Source organism: Rhinolophus hipposideros (assembly GCF_964194185.1).
Source record: "Rhinolophus hipposideros genome assembly, chromosome: 9".
Taxonomy (NCBI): domain Eukaryota; kingdom Metazoa; phylum Chordata; class Mammalia; order Chiroptera; family Rhinolophidae; genus Rhinolophus; species Rhinolophus hipposideros.
This window is the reverse complement of record NC_138055.1, coordinates 71,031,811-71,053,487: the sequence shown is the minus strand read 5'-3', so window position 1 is coordinate 71,053,487 and position 21,677 is coordinate 71,031,811. Positions and strand designations below refer to the sequence as shown.

At 38.0% G+C, this 21,677-nt stretch overlaps 1 protein-coding gene across 11 annotated transcripts in view; it reads left to right on the top strand.

Annotated features, from left to right (window-relative positions):
- The first annotated feature begins 613 nt into the window (after nucleotides 1-613).
- The window catches only part of NAP1L1 (nucleosome assembly protein 1 like 1), a 31,709-nt gene continuing 10,645 nt past the window's right edge, over nucleotides 614-21,677 (top strand). For 4 of the 11 annotated variants that reach the window (XR_013993980.1, XM_081059116.1, XM_081059110.1 and 1 more), the window contains exons 1-2: nucleotides 752-934; nucleotides 10,059-10,095. Coding sequence is in view for 8 of the 11 variants with exons in the window: in XM_081059116.1 (XP_080915242.1) it covers nucleotides 10,079-10,095 (17 nt within the window). In the remaining 3 variants the exon portion in view is untranslated. Of the gene's footprint in view, nucleotides 935-10,058; nucleotides 10,096-13,745; nucleotides 13,933-14,322; nucleotides 14,409-16,351; nucleotides 16,455-21,677 lie in introns of all 11 variants that reach the window. The other 7 variants (XR_013993979.1, XM_081059111.1, XM_081059112.1 and 4 more) reach the window with 4 other exon arrangements.

Below are 21,677 nucleotides of genomic sequence, written 5' to 3'. Positions count from 1 at the left end.
CACCTGTGAAAGAGTCCGAGAACCCTCGGACCACACTTTGAGAACCACTGTTTTAATATTAGTCCTTATTAAAGTGGATATTAGTCAATCCAGCATCAGTTGAAAACTAGCCAAGCAATTTCACAGTCCTGAGGACTTACATAGGGTTTCCTTTTTCAGGAATATGAAACGACTGTCCTCATTATAAAGCATCCCGAGAATACACAAAAATGCCATAAAACATCCCCGCGGAAACGAGGGATCGCACAAGTAAAAAGATGTTGGAGTAGGAATGAGGAGCACCCCCGGAAGCCATGGAGGTCCACTGAGTCAGGAGAAGCAAAACCGGTAGAAGACTCCGCCAAAGGGAAAAAGTGGGCAGGGAGAGAAAATGGTTACAGGGAAGGGGAGTTGCAGGAATTAGGTGGGGAAGAGGACGGGAACTAAAGAGCACTCGCCCTAAGGACGCGGCAAGCCCACAGGGGGCGGCTGGCCCCCACCTTCACCCCTCCCTGCACCACACTTAGGCGGGCGAGGTGGACCGGTGGAGGCGCGCGGGTCAGGGCCCTTCCCAGAACGGGAGGGGTTGAGATTTCCTTCCAAGGGGAAGTCGGGGAAGAGATGGCGGGTACGTAGTAGGGGGCGGCGGCAGGAACCCGAGGAATCTAAGCAAGGCGCAGAGGGTGGGAGGTCGCCAGGGAAGAAGGACAGTTCTGTTGCTATGCAACCCGCCCTAGGCCCGCCTCCCGCTCGCGTTGCTAGGAGACGGCGAGGCCGGGGGAGGGCGGCTGAGCGGGCCCTACGTGCTGACGCTAATTGTATATGAGCGCGAGCAGCGGGCTCTCGGGTCTTTTTAGCGCCATCTGCTCGCGGCGCCGCCTCCTGCTCCTCCTGCCGCTTCCCTGAGTCACTGTCTGCGCAGCTCCGGCCGCCTGGTTCCCCGTGCTGGCCACCGGTAACGGATGGGGGCCTGAAAGGGCAGGAGGAACGTAATGTCGGCCGGCTGGCCGGCGCGGAGGGGAGGGCCGGGCGTGGGGGCAGGGAACCGAGAGCGGCGGCCGCTGGCCGCCCCGGGCCTCTCGGCCCGTCCTGAGAGGTCAGAGCCGGAGCCGCCCGCGGGGCGCCGACCCCGTAGCCTGGGAGGCCGCTGGCATCGGCCGGCGCAGTTTTCGGGAGCGGGCTAAGGGATGCGGGGGGTCGGTGCGCCCGGGAGGGTCGGGGGCCGAGCCAGTCTGCGCGGAGGTGCCCCGAGCTCCGCCGGCCTCTCCGCGCGGACGGGGGCGAGGCCGCGGCGTCGCCCAAGGCGCCCTGCAGGGGCGACGGCCGCGCCGCTAGGGGCCGGGAGGTCCCGGGGTGCGGGGCGGGCGCGAGTGCCCTGTTTCCTGCCGCCTCGCCGTCCCAGCTTTCTCAAAATGAATACCCGGAGGGAGGCCGCTGGGGAATGGAAAGAAAGGTGGAGGCTGCGGATTCCGATGGGAGGGAGGGGCGGTGCAGGGACGGGGCCCCGAGGCGGGGAGGGGGCGGGGAGGCTGCGGGGCTGCGGGGCTCCCCGCCCATGGGAGGCGGCGACCGTGCTGGGCGGGGAAACCCCGGCCGCCTCCTTCGACACGTGGCCGCCGCCTGGGACAGGTCGGCGACCCCTGTGTCTGTGGTCCTTCCTGAAAGCTGTAGAGACGGTGGGATGTGAAAAGGAGTAGTGAGCCCATGGTGAGGTTCAGCCGCTGGGTTTCAGACTCATCCCTGCTTCTCTTTGCTCTTCACCTTTTTATTGGTACTGGAGGAAAGTACGAATGTTAGGTGGTGGATAATGAAGCAGGGCCATCATTGCTAGATGTTTCAAAGAATTAATGCTTATGCTAGTTGTTCTTAACAAAAGATTTTTTTTGTGTAGCTCAAGCCCAGTTAGAATTTGGATCGGTGTCTCTACCAGGCTTTTTTATTGGGGAGAATTGATCCTAAGCAGTGTAATCCTCTAAAGGGTTCTAAGATGGCACTGCTAGAGAATTTAGTCTGCAGTGTCTTTAATTTTTCAAGGACTAATATTTTCTTACAAATTAGTTCTTTTATTGTAGTAACCAGAATGAGATACTACTCTTTCAAGATGAGTGGGGTATGGTGGAGGAACTAGAGAATGGAATGAATAGTTAATGTAAACTTATTATCCAAGTTTGTAACCTGCTGCTTTATCAGTGACCCCACTTTTTCCTTAAAAAAGAAGGCAGTGAAGGGGGATGGGAAAGGGGGTCCCATCTGGGAATGCTAGGGTTTCATAATACAAAAAATGAACTGAGTGCAGAATGTCCTCAAGGAGCTCGTGTTTTAGACTATCACTGTCTGATTAGTTACTTTTGTAACGAAAACACCGCTTGCCTGGTTTGTGGAGAGCTGAGCTTTAAAATGAAATTTGCCATTTTTGAATTTAGCATCAAAATAACGTTTCAAATTAGTATTTAGGTCTTATTTTCTTGTCAACTTGAATTAATACTACTTCTATACTTATTTTACTTAGGAAATAATATACATTATCTTTTTTTTTAAGGATTTTTATTGGGGAAGGGGAATAGGACTTTATTGGGGACAGTGTGTACTTCGGGCCTTTTGTTTCCCCAAGTCAAGTTGTCCTTTCAGTCTTAGTTTGGAGGGCGCAGCTCAGCTTCAGGTCCAGTTGCCGTTTTTTTTCTAGTTGCAGGGGGCACAGCCCACTATCCCTTGCTGGAGTCGAACCCGGCAACCTTGTGGTTGAGAGGATGCGCTCCAACCATCTGAGCCATCTGGGAACTCAGCGGCAGCTCAGCTCAAGGTGCCGTGTTCAATCTTAGTTGCAGGGGGCAGAGCCCACCATCCCTTGCCAGACTCCAGGAATTGAACTGGCAACCTTGTGGTTGAGAGCCCACTGGCCCATGTGGGAATCGAACCGGCAGCCTTCGGAGTTAGGAGCATGGAGCTCTCACCGCCTGAACCACCGGGCCAACCCCACATTATCTTTGAATAAGGGGAAAACTTTATACTGTAAATCTTCAATGTCATGGATAGATTCTTCCACTTTAAGCGAAACGATGTATAAGGAAACCAGTGTTAGGTAGGCTAGTGGTTATCAACGAGGGTTAAGTTGTCACAGTATCTAATCAACTTTGACATTGAATGAAACCATGATACTTGAAAACCTGTTGTATGTAGAATAACTTATTTAAAATTGATAGGAGGTAAAAGAGGTTTACAGTGATCTGGGAGTACTAAGTCTCAAACGCTTGTTCAAAGTTGTCCGAGTTCAAATGGGCCAAATCTAAAACGTGCGATTCACTTTTTAAGAAAGCTTAGAGGGTGGGTGGAATTAAAACATTGGTAGGTCTCTTTGGACATATAATATAAAAAGCTTGACTTCATTGTCTTTTCAGGTCAATGTTATATTTATTTTGTAAATAGTTTTTAAAAATTCACTATGTGTTTGAAAAGCGATAAATTTTACGTGTTGCAAAGTATCCATTTTTGATGTTGGGTCTATTAACAGAGAACGTTATTAAGCCAATACTAAATAGGGTGTTTGTCTGTCCTAGAGACTAAAAAAACAAAATGAAAAAATAACCATTTGCACCAGAACTAATTTAATCCAAAATGCTGTTGCTTGTTTCATTACTTACTTGACTTGCCCATAGTATCCACGTGACTGATTTGATTCTAAACATCCCAAAATTTGTTAAATATACAGTCTTTTTGTAGGAAAGGGGGCTAAAAGAGGCAGAATCTGTTCAGCTTCAAGGTAATGAAGATATTAAACAAAATTGAGTAAATTTGAAGATCTAATTGGCTTTTTTAAGTGATGGACAACTTCCCATCCAGCAACCAGAAAGGCCCTTTGAGGGTTTGTAGCCAATGGAAGGTTTTTACAAGGAAGAAGAGTAGGGCAGGGTTGCTATTGAGGAAAGAAAAGAAAGGATTGTTTTCTGCAGGGATGTTTTTATCATGCATTTGCCTCTTTCTATGGGGTGGGGGTAGAGGGTCCATGTGACAAATTACCTCTTTGGTGTTGACTAGAGCATTCCAGACTGATTATGTTTCTGGGAGAGGTTAAAACTGCAGTTAGATCAGATATTAAATCTAGGTTTGTTATCATGGGCTTTTAGCATGAGTGATGACATATTGGACTTGTGGTTTTCTGTTTAACAATGTCAAAATGCTACTTTGCTTATTTTGTTCTTTGTTTGCTTGGTTGTAAATTTGAAATATTAATGAAAGGTAGAATTAGAGGGAATGAATCCTGATCAATTGAGAACACTAGTCTATTGAGATCCTTCAAGTCTAATCAAATCTGTAATTGTGATATTAAGTCCCATTTCATACTGATTTCATCTGAATATGTTCTTTCCTTGTGCAGAGTAGGAGTTAGAAGGTGAGTGCTGTTATTCGTCCTTTTAAATTGTTTAGTACATTGACAGTAGACCACTAAGTCACATTATTGGGATTGCCACTGAAGGTAGTAGTCTGTGTACTTGTGGTTACCAACTCTGCCTTTTACTGCTACATAGTTTGATACATTTTTATTTGTTCAGAACCTTTGTGGGTTTTGATTTTTATTGAGAAAGGGGATTGTAATCTTTAAGAGTATTAATTATTTTGTATTATTTTCTAAGATAAAGAAGATACAGAAGAGAACAATGGGTGGATAATGTAATAGCACTTACTGGGTGGTTATTCAGGCAATATTTAAAATTATTCTACGTATATTATTAACTGATTTAGTGCTCCTGGAGGTAGATACTATGAACATTCTAATGAGGAAACTGAGGTCCAGAGTAAAGAATTTACTCAAGGTTACATAACTGAGCAATGACGATTTATGAGGATTTTGTATTGGTTTTATAGGGAGTTCCCTTGACTTAAATTGTTATGCTGTACATCAGTTTGGATTTCAAAAGCACTCTTGCTTGGGTTCTCCTGTGTTCCAAGGCAAAGCTACAACAGTTAATGGTTATAAAGTCGTTTTCCAAACATGTCATATATTCCACTTGAATAAATTGTGGTTTTTTTGTTTGTTTATGCTGGGTGAATTTTCAGATACCAGTTCATCCCAGTATGTTTCTTTGCCATTGGATCAAATAATATTCTAGATAATGAGATCCCTTGAACAAAAGATAGTGTTCTCAAACAAGAGTCTATTTTGTTTGGGATTCTAATAAAAAAGTCAGTTGTAAGTTAACTGAAAAAGTGAGCATAAAGAATATGATATTCTGATTATAAGGTTGTGTTGGAGCCAAATAAAGTACTGAGACCCTGGACCATGGAAAATGTTAATGGAACAACAATGTCTAAAAGATTTGTTACAGTGCATTTGGAATGAGATATGAGGTCTGAGGTAAAGGGAAATTTTATTATCCTTGGGATGTTTATTACTGGTTCTCTTGAACTCTTGCTTTAAACGTTTGTAGTTTTTACTGATTGACTGTTTTACCATGAAGTAGTAATTTTCCATAAAGGAACAGTAGTAACCAGTTTGTTACCATGTACTTAATCTTATGGAGCAGTAGTAGGCTGCTAGGGAAGGCCCCTTGGTGTTTGGAATAATGGACTGGGCATTGGTTTTGGAAGTCCGATTTCTTAATTTCTAGTTTCTTCACTTTTATTGCTGAGCAAGTTGCTTAATATTTTATCTGCAAATAAGAGGAAAGTCTGATAGTCCCTTACAGAGTAGGCTCTATAAATGTTAGCTTTTTTTCGTTCCCATTAAAAGTAAAGAACTTATTCAGAACAGGTTTACTAAAATGGTAAGTTATTTGATAGGACATCTAGCTACAACAAGATCACAAAATCAGTTTATAGTTTGATTCAGTAACTTGTTCCCCCTCTTTTTCTGCACTAAAATATTTTCTTTGTGTTCAAGTTCTTGGGTTAAAATGTGCCTTCAGTGATGTTATTAGAACCATGTCTTTACATTGAGATTTCCTATAAGATATTAGGTAGTGAGTTGAACCTTTCACCTTTTTATCTCTAGTAATGCTTTTCCTTAAAGTCTTTTTTTTGATGCTAGTACAGTAATACCAGCTCTCTTTTGGTTAGGATTGTATTTCGCTGATAATATTTAATGGGAGCCTTTAGGTAATTTATATTTATTGTAATTACTATGGTGTTTATGTATAAATCTGATTTTTTGTGCTGTTTGTCCATCCTATTTTTCTTTTAAGTTGATATAAAACTACATATATTTTAATTGTTTTCTTCTACTTTAGAACTTACATGTTCTGTTTCTAATCTTTTGGGGATCACTCTATAAATTACAACACGCATACATAAAGAAGAACGTTAGAATACTTGAATCCATTCCCTATCTTGTTCTCACCACTGACTTCATGTTGTGGTAGTTTAAAATTTTTAACACACTATATACACAGTGTGATACTATTTCTTTCAAAATATTTATTTAAAATACTTACATTTAAAATATTTAAACTACTTAGATATATGTGGATATCCCTTTTGTCCCTCTTTTATATTAGACCTTCCATTTGGGATCATGTGCCTTCTTCCTGAAGAATATACTTACAGAATTTATTGGTGCTAAAGATAGTTTTGCCTGAAAGCATCTGTTTTGCCTTTACTTTTTTTTCAATTTTTAAAAAAAATTTATTTATTGGGGAACAGTGTTGTTCCAGGATCCATCAGCTCCATGTCAAGCTCTTGTTTTCAATTTGTTGTGGAGGGCGCAGCTCACTGGCCCATGTGGAAATCGAACTGGCGACGTCGGTGTTATGAGCACTGCGTTCTAACCACTGAGCAAACTGGCTGCCAGTTTTGCCTTCATTCTTGAAGGATGTTTCGGTTGGGTATAATATTCTAAAATTCTCAGTTATTTTCAGGCACGTTAAGCACAACAGTACATTCGGTTGTCTTTTGGTGTCTCTTACTGAAGAGAAAACAGCTGTCTTGTACCTTTGAAGTTAATTTAAGTCTTCTGTGTGTTTTTGAAGTTAATTTAAGTCTTCTGTGTGTTTTTGAGGTGACTTCTGTTTTTAGTGCCTTGCCTTTTCACTGATATTATCTAAGTGTGGGTGTCTTTTATTTACCCTGATTGGGATTTGTGGGGCTATCTTCCATTAGTTCTAGAAATTTCTTAGCTATTAATTTCTTCAAATATTCTTTCCATTCTCTCCTAGAACTTGTAAATCTTTTCAAGACTTTATTGTATACTAAAATGCCTTTTAATTTCAGTATTTTCCATCCTCTACTTTCTGCCATATTTTGAGATTTCTTCTAAACTTGCTTCCCGGTCACTTAATTCTCTCTCCAGCTGTGTTTCGTCTGCTGTTAAACCTGACTATTTAGTTTGATTTTCATTATATTTTTATTTCTAGAAGTTCTGTTTAGTCCTTTGCTACATTTGCTGTATCACCTTTTAATAGATGACTTTTCCTTGTAGATGAGGCTGCAAACATTGTATTTTCAAACTTAGTAAGCACGGTTATTGTTGCCTTAGTTTGTAGTTACAAGTTTGTTTGTAATCTTTTTGACAATATTTAAGTTTTCATAAGACTGGTTTCTGTTGTATTCTGTTGCCCCTATTGCTCTTGAAAATTCCTTTCTGAATCCTTTGAGGCCAGGGGTGAAGGCACGTAGGAAGACCAGTGAAGCTCATTGCTTAAGGTGTTTTGAGGGCAACAGTTACGAGGTGAATTTGGGCTTCGAATTTGGGCTTCGGTCTAGAATTGGTTTATTACCCAGGAGAATTTAGCACTTTGTGGCTCCTGCTTAATTTGGGAGGGTTGCAGTAAAGATACCTCACCTTGGATGGGTCCAGTGCATTTGATACCACCCCACAGTAGTTTAAATTTGAGGTTGGCAGTTGCCCTCAGGGCAAAAGTGAGTTCCTTCTGCTTATCATTTTGCTTCCTGTTTTGCCTTCAGTTTGGGGTTAATAATTTCTTACTACCTTATTAGCATTCTCCACGCTTTTAAGATTTTAACAGATATTTTTGTGTGTACTTTCAGTTATTTTTTATTGGTAGAATTGGTCTGCATAATCTAGCTTGTCACTACCAGGAATTGAAATTCTTCAGATCTCTTAGCAATTTTATGTTTGATTAATAAAATTCTCATTGATTTTATTCAATGTTGATTGCAGTAAAATAATTAATGTAGGTGTTAACCTAAACTTGTGTTTCTCAGTGTAATCTGATTTTCTGAGATTACCTACTTCAGAAGCTAAGCTTCTTACTTAGAATGCAGATTTTTGTGTCTGTTCCATCAGACCTATTGGCTCAGAGTCCTGGTATGGGTATCTCTTTTTTAAATAAACTTACTTGTAGTTTTAGATTTACAGAGAAGTTGTAGAGAGAGTTTAGAGAGTTCCCATTTACCCCTTACCCTGTTTCCCCTAATGTTAATGCCTTACTGTGGTCCATTACTGGTCAGTCTGTACATTTGTCAGAACTAAAAGAATCTGTTTTTAACCATCATCCCAGCAAATTTAAGTCTTTTACATGAATGTGCTTCTTAATAAGATCAATGAGAGAACAGTTTTTTTCCTAATTTTGTTGATCAAATAAAGCTAGAAGTTTCCCAAAGCAAGATTGGTGTCAACCCAAATGATCTGACTACAAAATTGGGAATACTTTTTTAAAAAAGTATGTATAACCAAGAAATCTAATTTATCCAGAATGGGCATATTGGAGAAGGCATCTCTGAAAAAGTAAATGCCATCCTGTTCTGTCTTGAATCCTCTTTAATAAAGAATCAGAATAATTTCGTTGCAAGAGGTTGAATTCTGAGTGTAATGCCACAAAGTGGACACTGAGGGTTAGCAGTGTAGGAGTAGTACTCCAAATATTAGCGCTGGGCTGCTAGAATCAGTAACTTCTTAAATCCATGTAATAAGTGTATTAAGCATGTCGGTATAAGGAATCACGTCTTGTAGCATTTTGTGAGTTAAAGACTAATGTTTTAATTTTTAGAAGATAAAAACTTGATTTTAATGTGGGATTCTAAGCTTGATTTTAAAAACTCTTTTTCTTTTAATTTTATTGGGGAATATTGTGGGGCAATGTGTTTCTCTAGGGCCCATCAGCTCCAAGTAGTTGTCCTTCACTCTAGTTGTGGAGGGCGCAGCTGAGCTCAGCTCCAAGTCCAGTCACCTTTTTCAATCTTGAGTTGCAGGGGGCGCAGCCCACCATCCCATGTGGGAATTGAACCGGCAACCTTTTGGTAAGAGCTCGCGCTCTAACCAACTGAGCCATCTGGCTGCCTGAAAAGTTCTTTATTTTTAAAGTAATCTGCATTACCTGTGGTATTCAGCCAGTTTTTCTGCCTGAATATAACATTTTAAGTTTTGGTTTTCTAAAAGCAGTATTCTTTTAGTTAACACTAGTCTTAAATTAACAGTGAGAAAGAACTTAGATGTGCTCTGATCAGTTCTAACAGTATTCAGATCTGCTAACCAAGAGCATAGTTGACAATGTGCCAGCATATTCCAGGGTAGGTAGGTGGTGTGGTTATCAGTGATGTGACATGAAGTACATTTGAAGGTTTGCTTGACATGGGTTAAAAGGCTGACATTTGATATGGGGATTATTAAACTTTTTTTAAAAAGATCGTCAGAGAGACATAATGAGTATAGTAAGTAGGTGGCAGATTTTGGCTTTTTAACATGAATTGAGTGAAAAATTAATGCTGTTAAAAATGAAGTGGGTTTGTTTTTGTGAGGTACTTAAATATAAGTACCTAAAAATATAAGCAAAACTTGACGATTCATGGTTGTTATAGGAATTTGAATAAAGACCTTTTGTATTGTTCTTTTCTGTCACTCTAACATAACTATCAGTGCTACTGTGAAAGTCCTTACGTGATAGATTCTAACTGCCCACTAGTAAATTGCTTGTTTTAAGCAATATCCTCTGAAAAAATTACTTTGATTAGTTTGCAAGTGTCTGTGTTCCATGGTTTTTCCTGATACTGATCCTTTTTTAATGGGAGTATCCATTTCTTTTTGGGATAGTTTTCAACATACTGTGATTGAAGGGGTTTTGGTTTTAAATGTTTTTGTTGGTTTTAAATAGTGTGCTTTTTTTTTTTAACATTGATGTTTTTCTCCATAGATATTTGGCGTTCTTAAAACATGGCAGACATTGACAAGTAAGTGACAGACAGTTGGTTCTTTTTTCAGAGATTTGTCATCATTTTATACTGTGATAAAGTTAACAGCAGTACTAATTATGTTTGTGAAAATGTATAGTAATGACTTATGGTTAGTACCTGCTATTATAAAAGTTGTGTACAGTGTATCTAAGACAAAATCATAGTATACATAATCACTGTCATAAACATAGTAAGCCATTTGTCAGTGTTTATTCTTAGGAAAGTGCTGAGCACACCAATGAATCAAATACTTGTGCAGAATCCATTTTTACCATGTTTCCCAAAGATTTTTACTAACATTGTGATGTATATATACAAGATAAAAAGCGTATAAAAATATATATGTAGAGTTTAAAGAATAATACACTTGTATATACGTTTAAAAATGGAACATTACGATTAGAAGTCCTGTGTGCCCCCTTCTCAATTGCACCCTCCACCTTTCCTCTCCAGAGGAAGTGGAAGCACTATCTTGGTTTTTGTCTAATTCATTTGTTTTTCTTTAGTTTTACCACTGACAGATTTTTAGTGTTTAATTTTGAAAATCTGAATAGCAGTAACAAACTTTAGATACGTAAAGAAAGAGGCAGTGCTACCACTATTAGTTGATGGCTCTTAGGTCGGAAAATAAAGCAAAAGGAACGATGTAGATCATAGTCTGGCTTCACCTTTCCTGAGGCTTCTCAAGGGCTTATTTTGGAGAAGTCATTGGGCAAGGTCATGCATCCTGGAAACAGGTTTAATGAAATCGGCATCTGGCAGGGTTGTCTTATGGATGGGTGTTTGCAGAAATATGATCAGGGAAAATGGGATGCGCGGCTCTATTTGTTGCTTGTAATTTTATAGTAGCCTGCCAACTTAGTGGGGCAGGTTCAAACAAAAGTGGGGTCGGAGGGAATTACGTGCAATTGTTGTGGGAAGCAGAACATGGAGGTGGAAGGGCAGGAAATTTCAGTACAAGGACAGCACATTCAGGTACTGTACACAGAAAAATCTGGCTAATCTCCCGTGCATGCTGCCTTCATAGAAAGACAGTGGCAGCAGGCATTTAGTGATAATGACTCTCAAGTGATTGTCTCCTGAGTCACAATCTTCTGATCTGGATTTCTTAGCCTTGGTTACACAGTTGTCATTGTGCATCTATTCTACTTCCTTTACTTGCTTCTTTCTTGGGATTGCCGTTTGCTGTAGCCCATGTTTTCTTTTTTGGTTTTTCGTACCTTCTTCCCTTGAGTACAAGGGAAGTCGATTATTTTGAGATGGCGTGAATGAAAATTACTTTTCTACTCTTACTCTTGATAGTTTGGGTGTAGAATTCTAATTTAGGAGTCATTTTCTTCAGAATTTTGAAGGCATTTGTTCCATTGTCATATGGCGTCCACTGCTGCTGTGTTGAAGCTCAAAGTCATTACAATTCTTGATCGTTTGTATATGGCACTTTTTTTTAACATACACAACATATATCTTCATTTCTGGAAGATACTCTGTCTTCAGAGTTCAGAAACTTTCACATTAGGTCTGTTTTTTAATCTCTTGTATTAGGCATTCAGTGGTGGCCCCTTTCATGTGGCAATTGAATGGCTTTCAGTACTGGGGAACATTCTTTGTTGGTTGTCTTGTTTCTGTTTTCTCTTTCTAGCTCCTGTTATGTTTTGGATTGCTTCTTCTAATTACCTTTTGTACTATTTTCCATCTTTGTCTCTGCTCTTTTTAGGCAAAACTAAAGAAACTTTATCTTTCAACTCTTGTATTGAGTTTCTGAATTTGTTTTCTTAGTTTTCAAGCGCTCCTTTGCTCTGTTCCTGTTTTTATAGCATCTTGTTCTTGTTTCATGGATTGTAACATAATTTCTCTGCATGTTTTTTTGTCCTGTATAGTCTGTGTGTTCTTAAATTTTTCTTTCCTCTGTTTGGTCTCAATGTAAGAAGCTTTCCTCAAAAGGAGGTAATACTTGATTGTCTGCTCATGGAGATTCGGGTGGGGAGGGGATGTTGAAGGATGTTTTTTAAAAATTTAAAAATTGAGTGGAAAATTTGAGTGTGTGGAGGAGGATGCTTTTCTATTTGGGATTTTAATGTGAGGTCGTCAGGGTGGGCATTTGTGAAAAGCCCCAGTGTCAGAATGGTCTTTTTTTCTGGGCTGGTCAGATAACTCTCAGCGAAGAGTGTAAATATCTGACTTCCAGTGTTTTTGGGAGACACATTGGGAGAAGGTGGCTAGGGAGGGTCTCTCCCTTCTCAGCATTCTAATGTGTATGTTGTCCTATCTTAGATACTCTTTAGCTGTGTCTGGTCCTGTAGTCTAAGTTCTCAGTTTAACCCTTTCCAGAAAATACATTGCCATACTTCTGCTTGAGTGAGGAAAAGGACCTAAGGATTTAACTGCTTGTCAGATTTTGCTTAGTCCTCTCTTTTTATCCACATTTGTCCCAGCCATAGTTATAGAAGTATCCTTTTTAAGATTCTGGTTTTGGACTGGTTCTCAGCTTTCCCCACTGCTTAGATTTCAGTTCTCAGTGAAGTTGCTGCTCTTGTATCTTTGTCCTTCAGTGTTTGTTTAAAAACACCTTTATTGTAATTTTAGTGGTGATTCTGGAAGGATTAAGATCGGATGAGTACGTGCAGTCTGCCGTCTTAGCCTTCATTTTGTTTTGAATTTTGAAAAAAATAGATTCCTTATTTCATTATTTAATTTTGGATGTTTGAGCCCTGGAAGAGAGGATTCTTGTTCTTTAAAGCAAGAGTTAGTAAACTTTCTCTGGAAAGGACCTGACCTTAAATATTTTAGGCATTTAGGGCCATGTGGCAACTTGCAACTACCCAGCTCTGCTGTTGTAGTGTGAAAGCAACCATAGACAATATGTAAATGAATTAACGTGGCTACGTTCCAATAAAACGACTTACAAAAATAGGAGTAGGCTGGATTTGGCCATTTGACATAGTTGGTTGACTTGTTTTAAAGCTTTAAGATTTAGATGTTTAATAAATGATTGAATAAAGAGCTGTTCTATGTTATGTTATCTTTAGTTACCCTCAACTCTGAGTATGCTTAAGTTTATATTAAGTCAGAGGTATTCCAGGTATAACTTGCATCATTTATGATGAGAAGGCTGATTTTTTTTTCCCTTAGTTGACAGGAACAAAAATTTTGCTAGCAGAGTACAGTTGGCCTTTTCTGTACTTGCCCTATGTGAAAATCAAATAGTATTTATCCACATATGACAAATTTTCAAATGCTGTCTCTATACATGCAAACCAACATCGCTAAACCAAATGTTAAAGGTAAAATCACAGAGGGAATTGTATGATGACCTGTATATTGATTTATAAAATTCTTATTCCCCTTTTTAATGCTGGTTGTAATCTCATGTTCAAAAACTAGATTTTTAGGATGAAATGGGAAGAACGTTATCTTACTACTTTTTACCTTCTTCAGTGGTGCCATCCTCCTGGCTTTGCTTTAAGCATGAAGTAGACTCAGGCCTTCTCCTTAGCTTTTACTATTCTTCCCCTTCTTCACTATGAAGTGAAAAAAAGGGAAGAAAGTCCACAAAGATAGTACAGTTAGTGGTTACTCCACAGCCATGCAGGATCCTTCTGTTTTGTCAAGCTCCTCCTTCATTCTTAGCTGGTGACTTCATTTTCTAGGATGCCTCATTGTCCAATGTGGCTGCCAGAGCTCTAGCCATCACATCCCTATTCCAGAGAGGAAGCATGAACAAAAAGGCCTCCCAGCTGTTCACCATCCCTATAAAGGAAGCTTCCTCTAAGTTCTACGCTACTATTTTTTACCTCACTGCCAAAACATAGTCACATAGCCACGTCTAACTAAAAGGTAGGCTGGGAGATACAGGCTTTTTAGCTTGGTGTATTGCCATCTCAAAATCAGCATGCTGTTACTAAAAAAAATGGTCAATAGATATTGAATAGAAAATGCGTATTTCCTGACATCTCATTCTCTGAACCAAAACCTATGAAACCACGTTTTTAAAGCTTGAAGTTTAAACTTTAATTTGACCACTTGATTTTTAAATGAAATTTTAAGTACTTCCTATTTGTACTTGTTTACATATGAAATTAGAAAGAAATGAATTACCGTTGGAGTTCCTAATTTTGAAAGGCATATTAACCTAGGAAATAAATTCAAGTTTATATATATTTTTTAATTAAAATATTTTGGTAATTTGGTACATTTGAACCTTGGTGTGATACTATGATATTGTAGCAAAGAACAGTCTGAACTTGATCAAGATTTGGATGATGTTGAAGAAGTAGAAGAAGAAGAAACTGGTGAAGAAACAAAAATCAAAGGTATTATTTTAAATTTCTTCAGGAGCCAGTGATTGCTGGCACATGTCTTCTAGAGGGAAGTAATAAATACCAATCTCTTTTTGGATCCTTGCCTACTTTCTCCAGTGGCCCATTTCTCCGTTCAGTTAACAGTTTGTGTGTGTTGGGGAAGTGGGGATGGGCAGAGGGAGCTGGAGATGAAGTGGTAGGTAGTAAGGGAGGAAGGTATGGATATAGTGACCCCTCAGAAGTCACTGTGTAGCCTTTACTGAGAGAGTGACATGGCGTAGCTGTGTCAAACAGCTACCCATGAGTTTTATCTGAATTTAGAAATGTTACAGGTGTTGGTGGGGGTTGTTTTTGGTGGTGCCTCTAGACAAATACCACTAGCTTAGACTTATTTGAAAATGTTTAGTATTTAATATGTAGTGTGTGTGTGTCTTTTTAAATCCATTCCAACCAAACAACAAAATAGAGACATTAAGTGTAGACAAAATCATTCCAATTTTTCTTTAAGCAGATAATTTTAAAGGGGGTTAGTGATGGTGGTGGGAATTACACTGCTTTAGGTAATGCCTTGTAGATATGGGCCAAGAAAATGAAGGTGTACCAGATGACTCTTCATTTTTAAACCAGGATGAGATTACTGTATTTTGCCATGTATAATGCGCACTTTTGGGGCTAAATTTGTGCAGGGGAAAAATAAGGATGCACATTATACATGGGTAGTACTAGTTCTGTATCTATAAAAATGTTTTTAATTCTTCCATTTATGTTTATGCGTTAAAAGTGTAACTCTAGAAATCAATAATGATATCCGTATGCAAAATAATACCCTGGAATACAATAATTGGTTTTATTGAACTTATGATGAACTTGCAACAATGAAGAGTTCTTGGCCTTCTTAATGTGTAAAGATCGTAAATTTGTTCTGGTACATAAAATTTCTTAAAATATCTTGTATCTGCTCTTGTGTTTTGTAAGTATTTGTTACATAAAGTTTTTTGTAACATAATGTTTTTAAAAATGCTGAAATTCCTTTATAATACAAAAAACAAGTACCTAAATGTAAATAAATAAAATTTTGAATTAAGACATTAAAACCAAAGAAAGTTTGGGCCAAAAACGTGGGTGCGCATTATACATGGCAAAATACAGTAATTGTTAAAAGACTACTGAACTTACAGATTTAGCTTTCATCTTGGAACATTTTCCTAAAGGGTAAAGGCTGTATCCTTAGTGGCCAATATTGATGTTTCTAAAGGCATGTTTGTTGCTACAACTGCACATCATCTAATAATCAAATTAGTTAGTATTAGAAGTAAATTGAACTTTAAAACAACTGGGAAAATTTAATGGCAATTTTGTGTAATGTCTGTTGAAGATGAAAAAATAATTTGTTTTGCATAAATCAAGCTTATTTTTGGAGTGACTATAATTTTTAGACACCATTAATAACCAGGTTTTTTTTTTTTTTTGGCTTTAGTATAACCTTTGACTATTTCAGCTTTTACTTTCCCTGTTGAGATACAGACACATTATACAATCATCAAGTAAACATTCAGGTCACTCATTCCATTGTCTTCCAAGCTTGAAACCATATTTGCAGTTTTCTGAATGCATTGTTTGCCTTCCAAGGATTGTCAAGAGTCATAGGTAGGCATCTGGGTGAAGCTTTGAGCTTCCCAAAATGCAAGATAAGTGAAACACAAGATAGTAGGAAGAGGAAAGATTGTTGATAGTTGTGGAAATGGCATGCATTTAGAGATCATTAGGAATCTGAACGTATCCTGTACATTGGGTTTTCCTAGAGAATTTTCTTTAGCTTGCTGCTCATCTCTACTCATACAAGTCATTTATGGGCTAGTCAGGAAAACCTCAAGATTGGATTGTCCTTTTAAATAAGCATAATACATTTTCATAAAATCCTTCTTTCGATGCCCTTTTTTTTTTTCCTTTCAAAGCGCGTCAGCTGACTGTTCAGATGATGCAAAATCCTCAGATTCTTGCAGCCCTCCAAGAAAGACTTGATGGTCTGGTAGAAACACCAACAGGATACATTGAAAGGTACAAGTTCTTTTTCATAGCCCTTACCTATCTTCCTATAATTAACATTGCAGGTCTGTCTATTTTTAAGACCGTCTACGACTTACGTATATAATAGTGGGAAGCTAATGTTTGTTAGTATCTAGTATAGGATTATTTGGAGTTGAAAGTTTTGCTAAGTACCACCAATTTAGAGTTGGTCTTTTAAAATTTATTTTGGTTCATCTCCACGGGAAGTAGATTGAGTTTTACCATTTCTCAGATTTGTTTAGAGGTTTATTTGAAATGCACTGAATTATAAATACAGATTTCTTATTTCATTGGTGATATAAATCATTAACAATGCAAGTATCTTCTGCTTATAATTTTTTTTCATAGCTTTATGATTTTAAGATCCATTCATGTTGCTATCTGTATGTATCTCTAGTAGCTTCTAGCCTGTTGGCCTAACTCTCTGATGTTATTATATGCTTTTTCTTGGGTGGACACCAAGATTAGTCCATCAACACAAAATCTATTATAATGGTCATCCTTGTACATGTCCTGTTAAGGAACTGTAAGTATTTCTTTGGGATATGTACTTATCTGGGATTGCTAGTTAATGGGGTTTGCCAGCCTTAAGTACTTCCAGCTTGCTTTCAAGAATGACTGTATCTATCTGGTACATGGAGGTTGCTTTATCCATGTGTCATTTCCAATAATTGGCATCATTCAGCTTTATAGCTTTTTGGTTTTTTTTTTTTTTTACCAGGTGCAGGCTTATTTGTTATTTTCTGATTTCTAATGAGTTTTGAGCTTCTCTTCATAATGATTATGCTCATTTGTAACCTTTGCCTGTTGTTACCTATTGGAGTTTACTGTCTTTTTCTTGTTTTGCAGAAGTTCTTATATATTCTAGGCATCAATCCTTTACCGGTTTTAGACATTGTAAATAATCTATTGTGTCATTTCTATTAACTTTATCCATAGCATCCTTCATTAAACAAATTGTTAGTTTTTATTTTCATTAAATTTTTTGACCTATGGTTTGTTCTTTGAAGTTAAGTCCTTCTTATATATGTTCCTTCTCCATTTCCTATTGACTAGTTTTACCTTTCACCTTTAGGTCTTTCATCCCTCTAGAATCCATCTTTGTATTTGATGTAAATAGGCATCAGTTCCTTTTTTCTTTTTTAGTGAGCTAGTTTTTATAACACTTCACTAAATACTTCATTCTTCCTTCTTTATTTATGGTACCACCTTTATTGCATATCATTTTCTTATACACACCTGTGTTTGTCTTTGAGCAGCCCTCTTCTGTTTCATTGATCTTTGTCTCTTTTGTCATTGTCATTGCCATGTCACACATAGCTTTATAGTATGTTTTCATATCTGGCAGGGTGAGTTGCTTTCTTTCACCACCCTAACCTCCCATGGTTGACCTAACTGTCTGTAGACATTTATTGAACACTTGGTTAACAATATGTTTATCGGGGTTTTCTAAACTGAAATTTTGATAGCAATTACATTCAATATAGATTAACATGGTAGAAATCCTTTTTAATATTAGATTATCCATATTCTTGTATTTATTCAGATCATATTCTGTATCTTTTATTACGAATTTTCTTCATAATCTATTCTAGGTTAATCCCTGTATACGTTAGTTGTGTTGCTATTGTGATTGGTATTTTATTTTTTAGTGTGTTTTCTGCTTATCTGTTCTTGATGTAGAGAAGGAAGGCTGTTGATATTTTTTAAGTTAATTTTTGTATCCAGAAGTCTTGCTACATTTAACAGTGATTTGTTATGTTTTTTTTCTCCCATTGGAAAAAGATCCTATTTGCAAATAATGGCAGTTTTGGCTCTCATCTTCCATATTACACTACGCTGCATGTTTACTTTTCTTTCTTTATAACATTGGCCAGGACTTCCAGTATTATGTAAACAGTGTTAAAGTGGGCATTTTTGTCTTATTTCCAATCTTAACTAGGGATAAATATAAAATCTCCATTAAATTTTGTGTCTTTATGATTTTTATGACCCTTTTTTACTGTATCAATTCAGTTGGTCTTTTGACTTTTTCTTGAACCTATTAAGTATATATTTTTTTGGAAGTACATATATTGGATATCAAACTAGCCTTGCATTCCTGAAATAAGCTTAATCATGATGTATTATTAACACCATTGAGTTGGGTAGCTAATGTCTATTCAGGGTCCTTATTTATTAGTGAAATGAGCATATACATGTGTGCATGTATATGTGTACAATAAAAAAGCTTTCAGGGATGGTAATTGTATCCCCTGGTTTTGGAGTCAAGATTTCAACTGCCTAATGAAATGAACATGGTTGCTTTCACCTTTTTCCTTGTTTTCTGGAACAACTTGTGTTGAGATTGGAATTATCTGTTCCTTGAATAGTTGTTAGAACTCCTTAAAATTAGCTTGGGCCTTTAGGATTTGGGAACTAGAGGTCTTGGGGAATTTTTCCCTTTTTTTCCCCCCTTCCGCCTGCCTCCCCACTCCCGTTCAAGCCGTTGTTTCTGTCTAGTTGTGTAGGACACAGCCCCCTGGCCCATGCTGGTATTAGGAACCTTGCGCTCCCCCTGGCTGAGGTATTGAACTCGGTCATTGAACTGCTCACAGCAGTCCTTTTTTTTTTGAAAACATGGATATTGAGCTCTTCAAGTTCTCTCATGCCAATTTTGGAGTTTTATATTCTTTTAAAAATGTGTGCATTTTATCTAGGTTTCAAATTGATTAGTATACAATTCATGATATTAAAAAAATCCAATTGTTTTCCTTTTATATTCTGTATTTTGAATCTTCATTAATTTTGCCAGGTATCTTAATGTTAATGTTTTCTAGAACCAGCTTGTGATTTTTCCATTTCCATATTGTTTTTTTTTGTTATTGCTGCTTTCTTTCTGGATTTAATGTTATTTTCTTAATCTGTATTTGCTCTATTCCTCTTTCTATTTTATTTAAGTGACTGCTTAGTTCATTTAATTTGTATATTTTGTAGCCTTAGTACTCTGTTCTGTGAGTGTAAGTGTGAAGAGCTATATGTAGAAATTAATAGCTCAAGCTTAGTAACTGTATTGTTCAGGTTCTCTTTATTTCTGCTTATTGATTGAGTTTTTGCTTTATCTAACAGTGCTGGGAAGTTTTTAAATCTCTACTTAATTTATTTGTTTCTCCATGTCATTCTATCAGTTCTGGGTTGTCTCATGAATTCTGTTTTGTCTGTTATTAAGATAGCTACCCCAGCTTGAATTTTTAAATTTATTGTACTTTGGTTTTTGTCCTTCTCTGGTTTCCATTAAGTAGATAGAGTTGTCCATCTTCGGCTGGTTTTAAAGTTAAGGCATTCCTTTTTTGCCGTTGTTATGGTAAAGTGGCTTATAACCTAATACCTAAGTTTATTTAACCCTATTGTGATTTTTTAAATTTACCCCTATCTGTATTGTTTATAAAGAACTTCTCTAGTTTACTGTTTCTTCAAGGCAACAGTAAACTTTACCAAGATGTTTGACTACCCATTCCTTATATATAGAATCTCCTGGATTTTTTTTTTTAATTTAAAAATTATTTTTAGTGAGTATAATGAGTATCTGACATACTTTCTGAAGCCTGATATACCTCAGACAATTTTTATTTTGCCTTCAGATCAGAATAATAATTTGCCTATAAAATTGTAAGTTCGAGGTTCTTAATTATCTTTAAATTTTACTTCGTTTCTTGTATATAGTGTTTTCTTTTGAAGTCTGATTCCTTTTCTTTTGTAGGTTTTTTTGCTTTCTTCATTGGACTCTTAGAATTTTCTTTTAGATAGAGATAAATCGCAACATGTCTGGGGTTCAAGTAAGGATTTTCATATTGCTTTAAGAAATTCTCATTTCTTCAGCTATCCACCTCCCTTTGTTTTTCAGCTGTTGGTAAATTTGTCATCCATATCATATTTTTTCTGTCCGTCTTTCCTGCTGTCTTTCTGGAGAGCTTTTTAGTCTTACGGACTTTTTCTTCAGTTCAACCTTGTTTATCCTGTTTGTTGGTTATTTTAGTTACTGTATTTTTCATAATATTCCCACCCTGTTTTAGATTTCTTGGTCTTGTCTCTTTTTCCCTCATCTCTTTACATATGTTTACATTCTGCTGAAAGTCTTAGTCTAATAATGCTCCTTCAGATAATAAGTATTTCATTCTGTCATAGAAATTGTACTCCTCAAGTGTCTAGTTATTTTGGCTTAGAGCTCAGGAATACTGAGCTCTGTAATGAGTATTGAGGGAGGAATGAAAATCAGACTCAGGTTTATGAAGTCCTGTGGAGTTTAAGAAGGGGATAAGATGAGTCTAAGCTAAGGCGAGCTCCAGTCACCTCAGATTCAAAGTATGCTGAATAATCTGGGCTAAAGTATGCTAAAGTATTCTTTGGTTGTAATCCATAGTACCTGGATTGGAGGGCTAGAGGAGTGAGTGTGGACTCTGAGCCAGTCCAGCTTTCATCTATTTCATGTTACCCTAGTAACACTGGCACTGGGCTTTGCGAAGGGTGAAGGGGACAGGGGTGAGTGTTGCAATGCAAACACAGAACGTAAAAAACTTTCTTCCAAACTATCCTCACTGCTGCCCACTCTGACCATCCCGTTCTCTCCCTAGGTGGTAGCTCACCCTGTCCCAGTTAGACAGCTTCAGTCTTGTTGAGAAGTTGCTCATGGTGTGTTTGTGCATATGTACGTGTATGTACATGTACACTGAAATAGTTTCCTTCTTGGTTCTAAAGTTTCTAGGGTTGGTTATTTTTTTAAATGAGGGTGGGAGGAGAGCCCTGCAACCCATGCTGTTTGACCTTTACAGAACATTAAGCTTTTTTTTTCTTCTTTTTTTCTTTTTTGTTTATAGATTTTATTGGGGAAGGGGAACAGGACTTTATTGGGGAACAGTGTGTACTTCCAGGCCTTTTTTCCAAATCAAGTTGTCGTCCATTCAGTCTTAGTTGTGGAGGGCGCATCTCAGCTCCAGGTCCAGTTGCCGTTTCTAGTTGCAGGGGGCACAGCCCACCATCCCTTGTGGGAGTCGAACCAGCAACCTTGTGGTTGAGAGCCCACTGGCCCATGTGGGAATCGAACCGGCAGCCTTCGGAGTTAGGAGCACGGAGCTCCAACCACCTCAGCCACCGGGCCGGCTCCAACATTAAGCTTTTTATTTTTAATTGTAAGAAATAAAAAAGTTGATATCTTTAGGTATTTGTTTTTTACTTCTG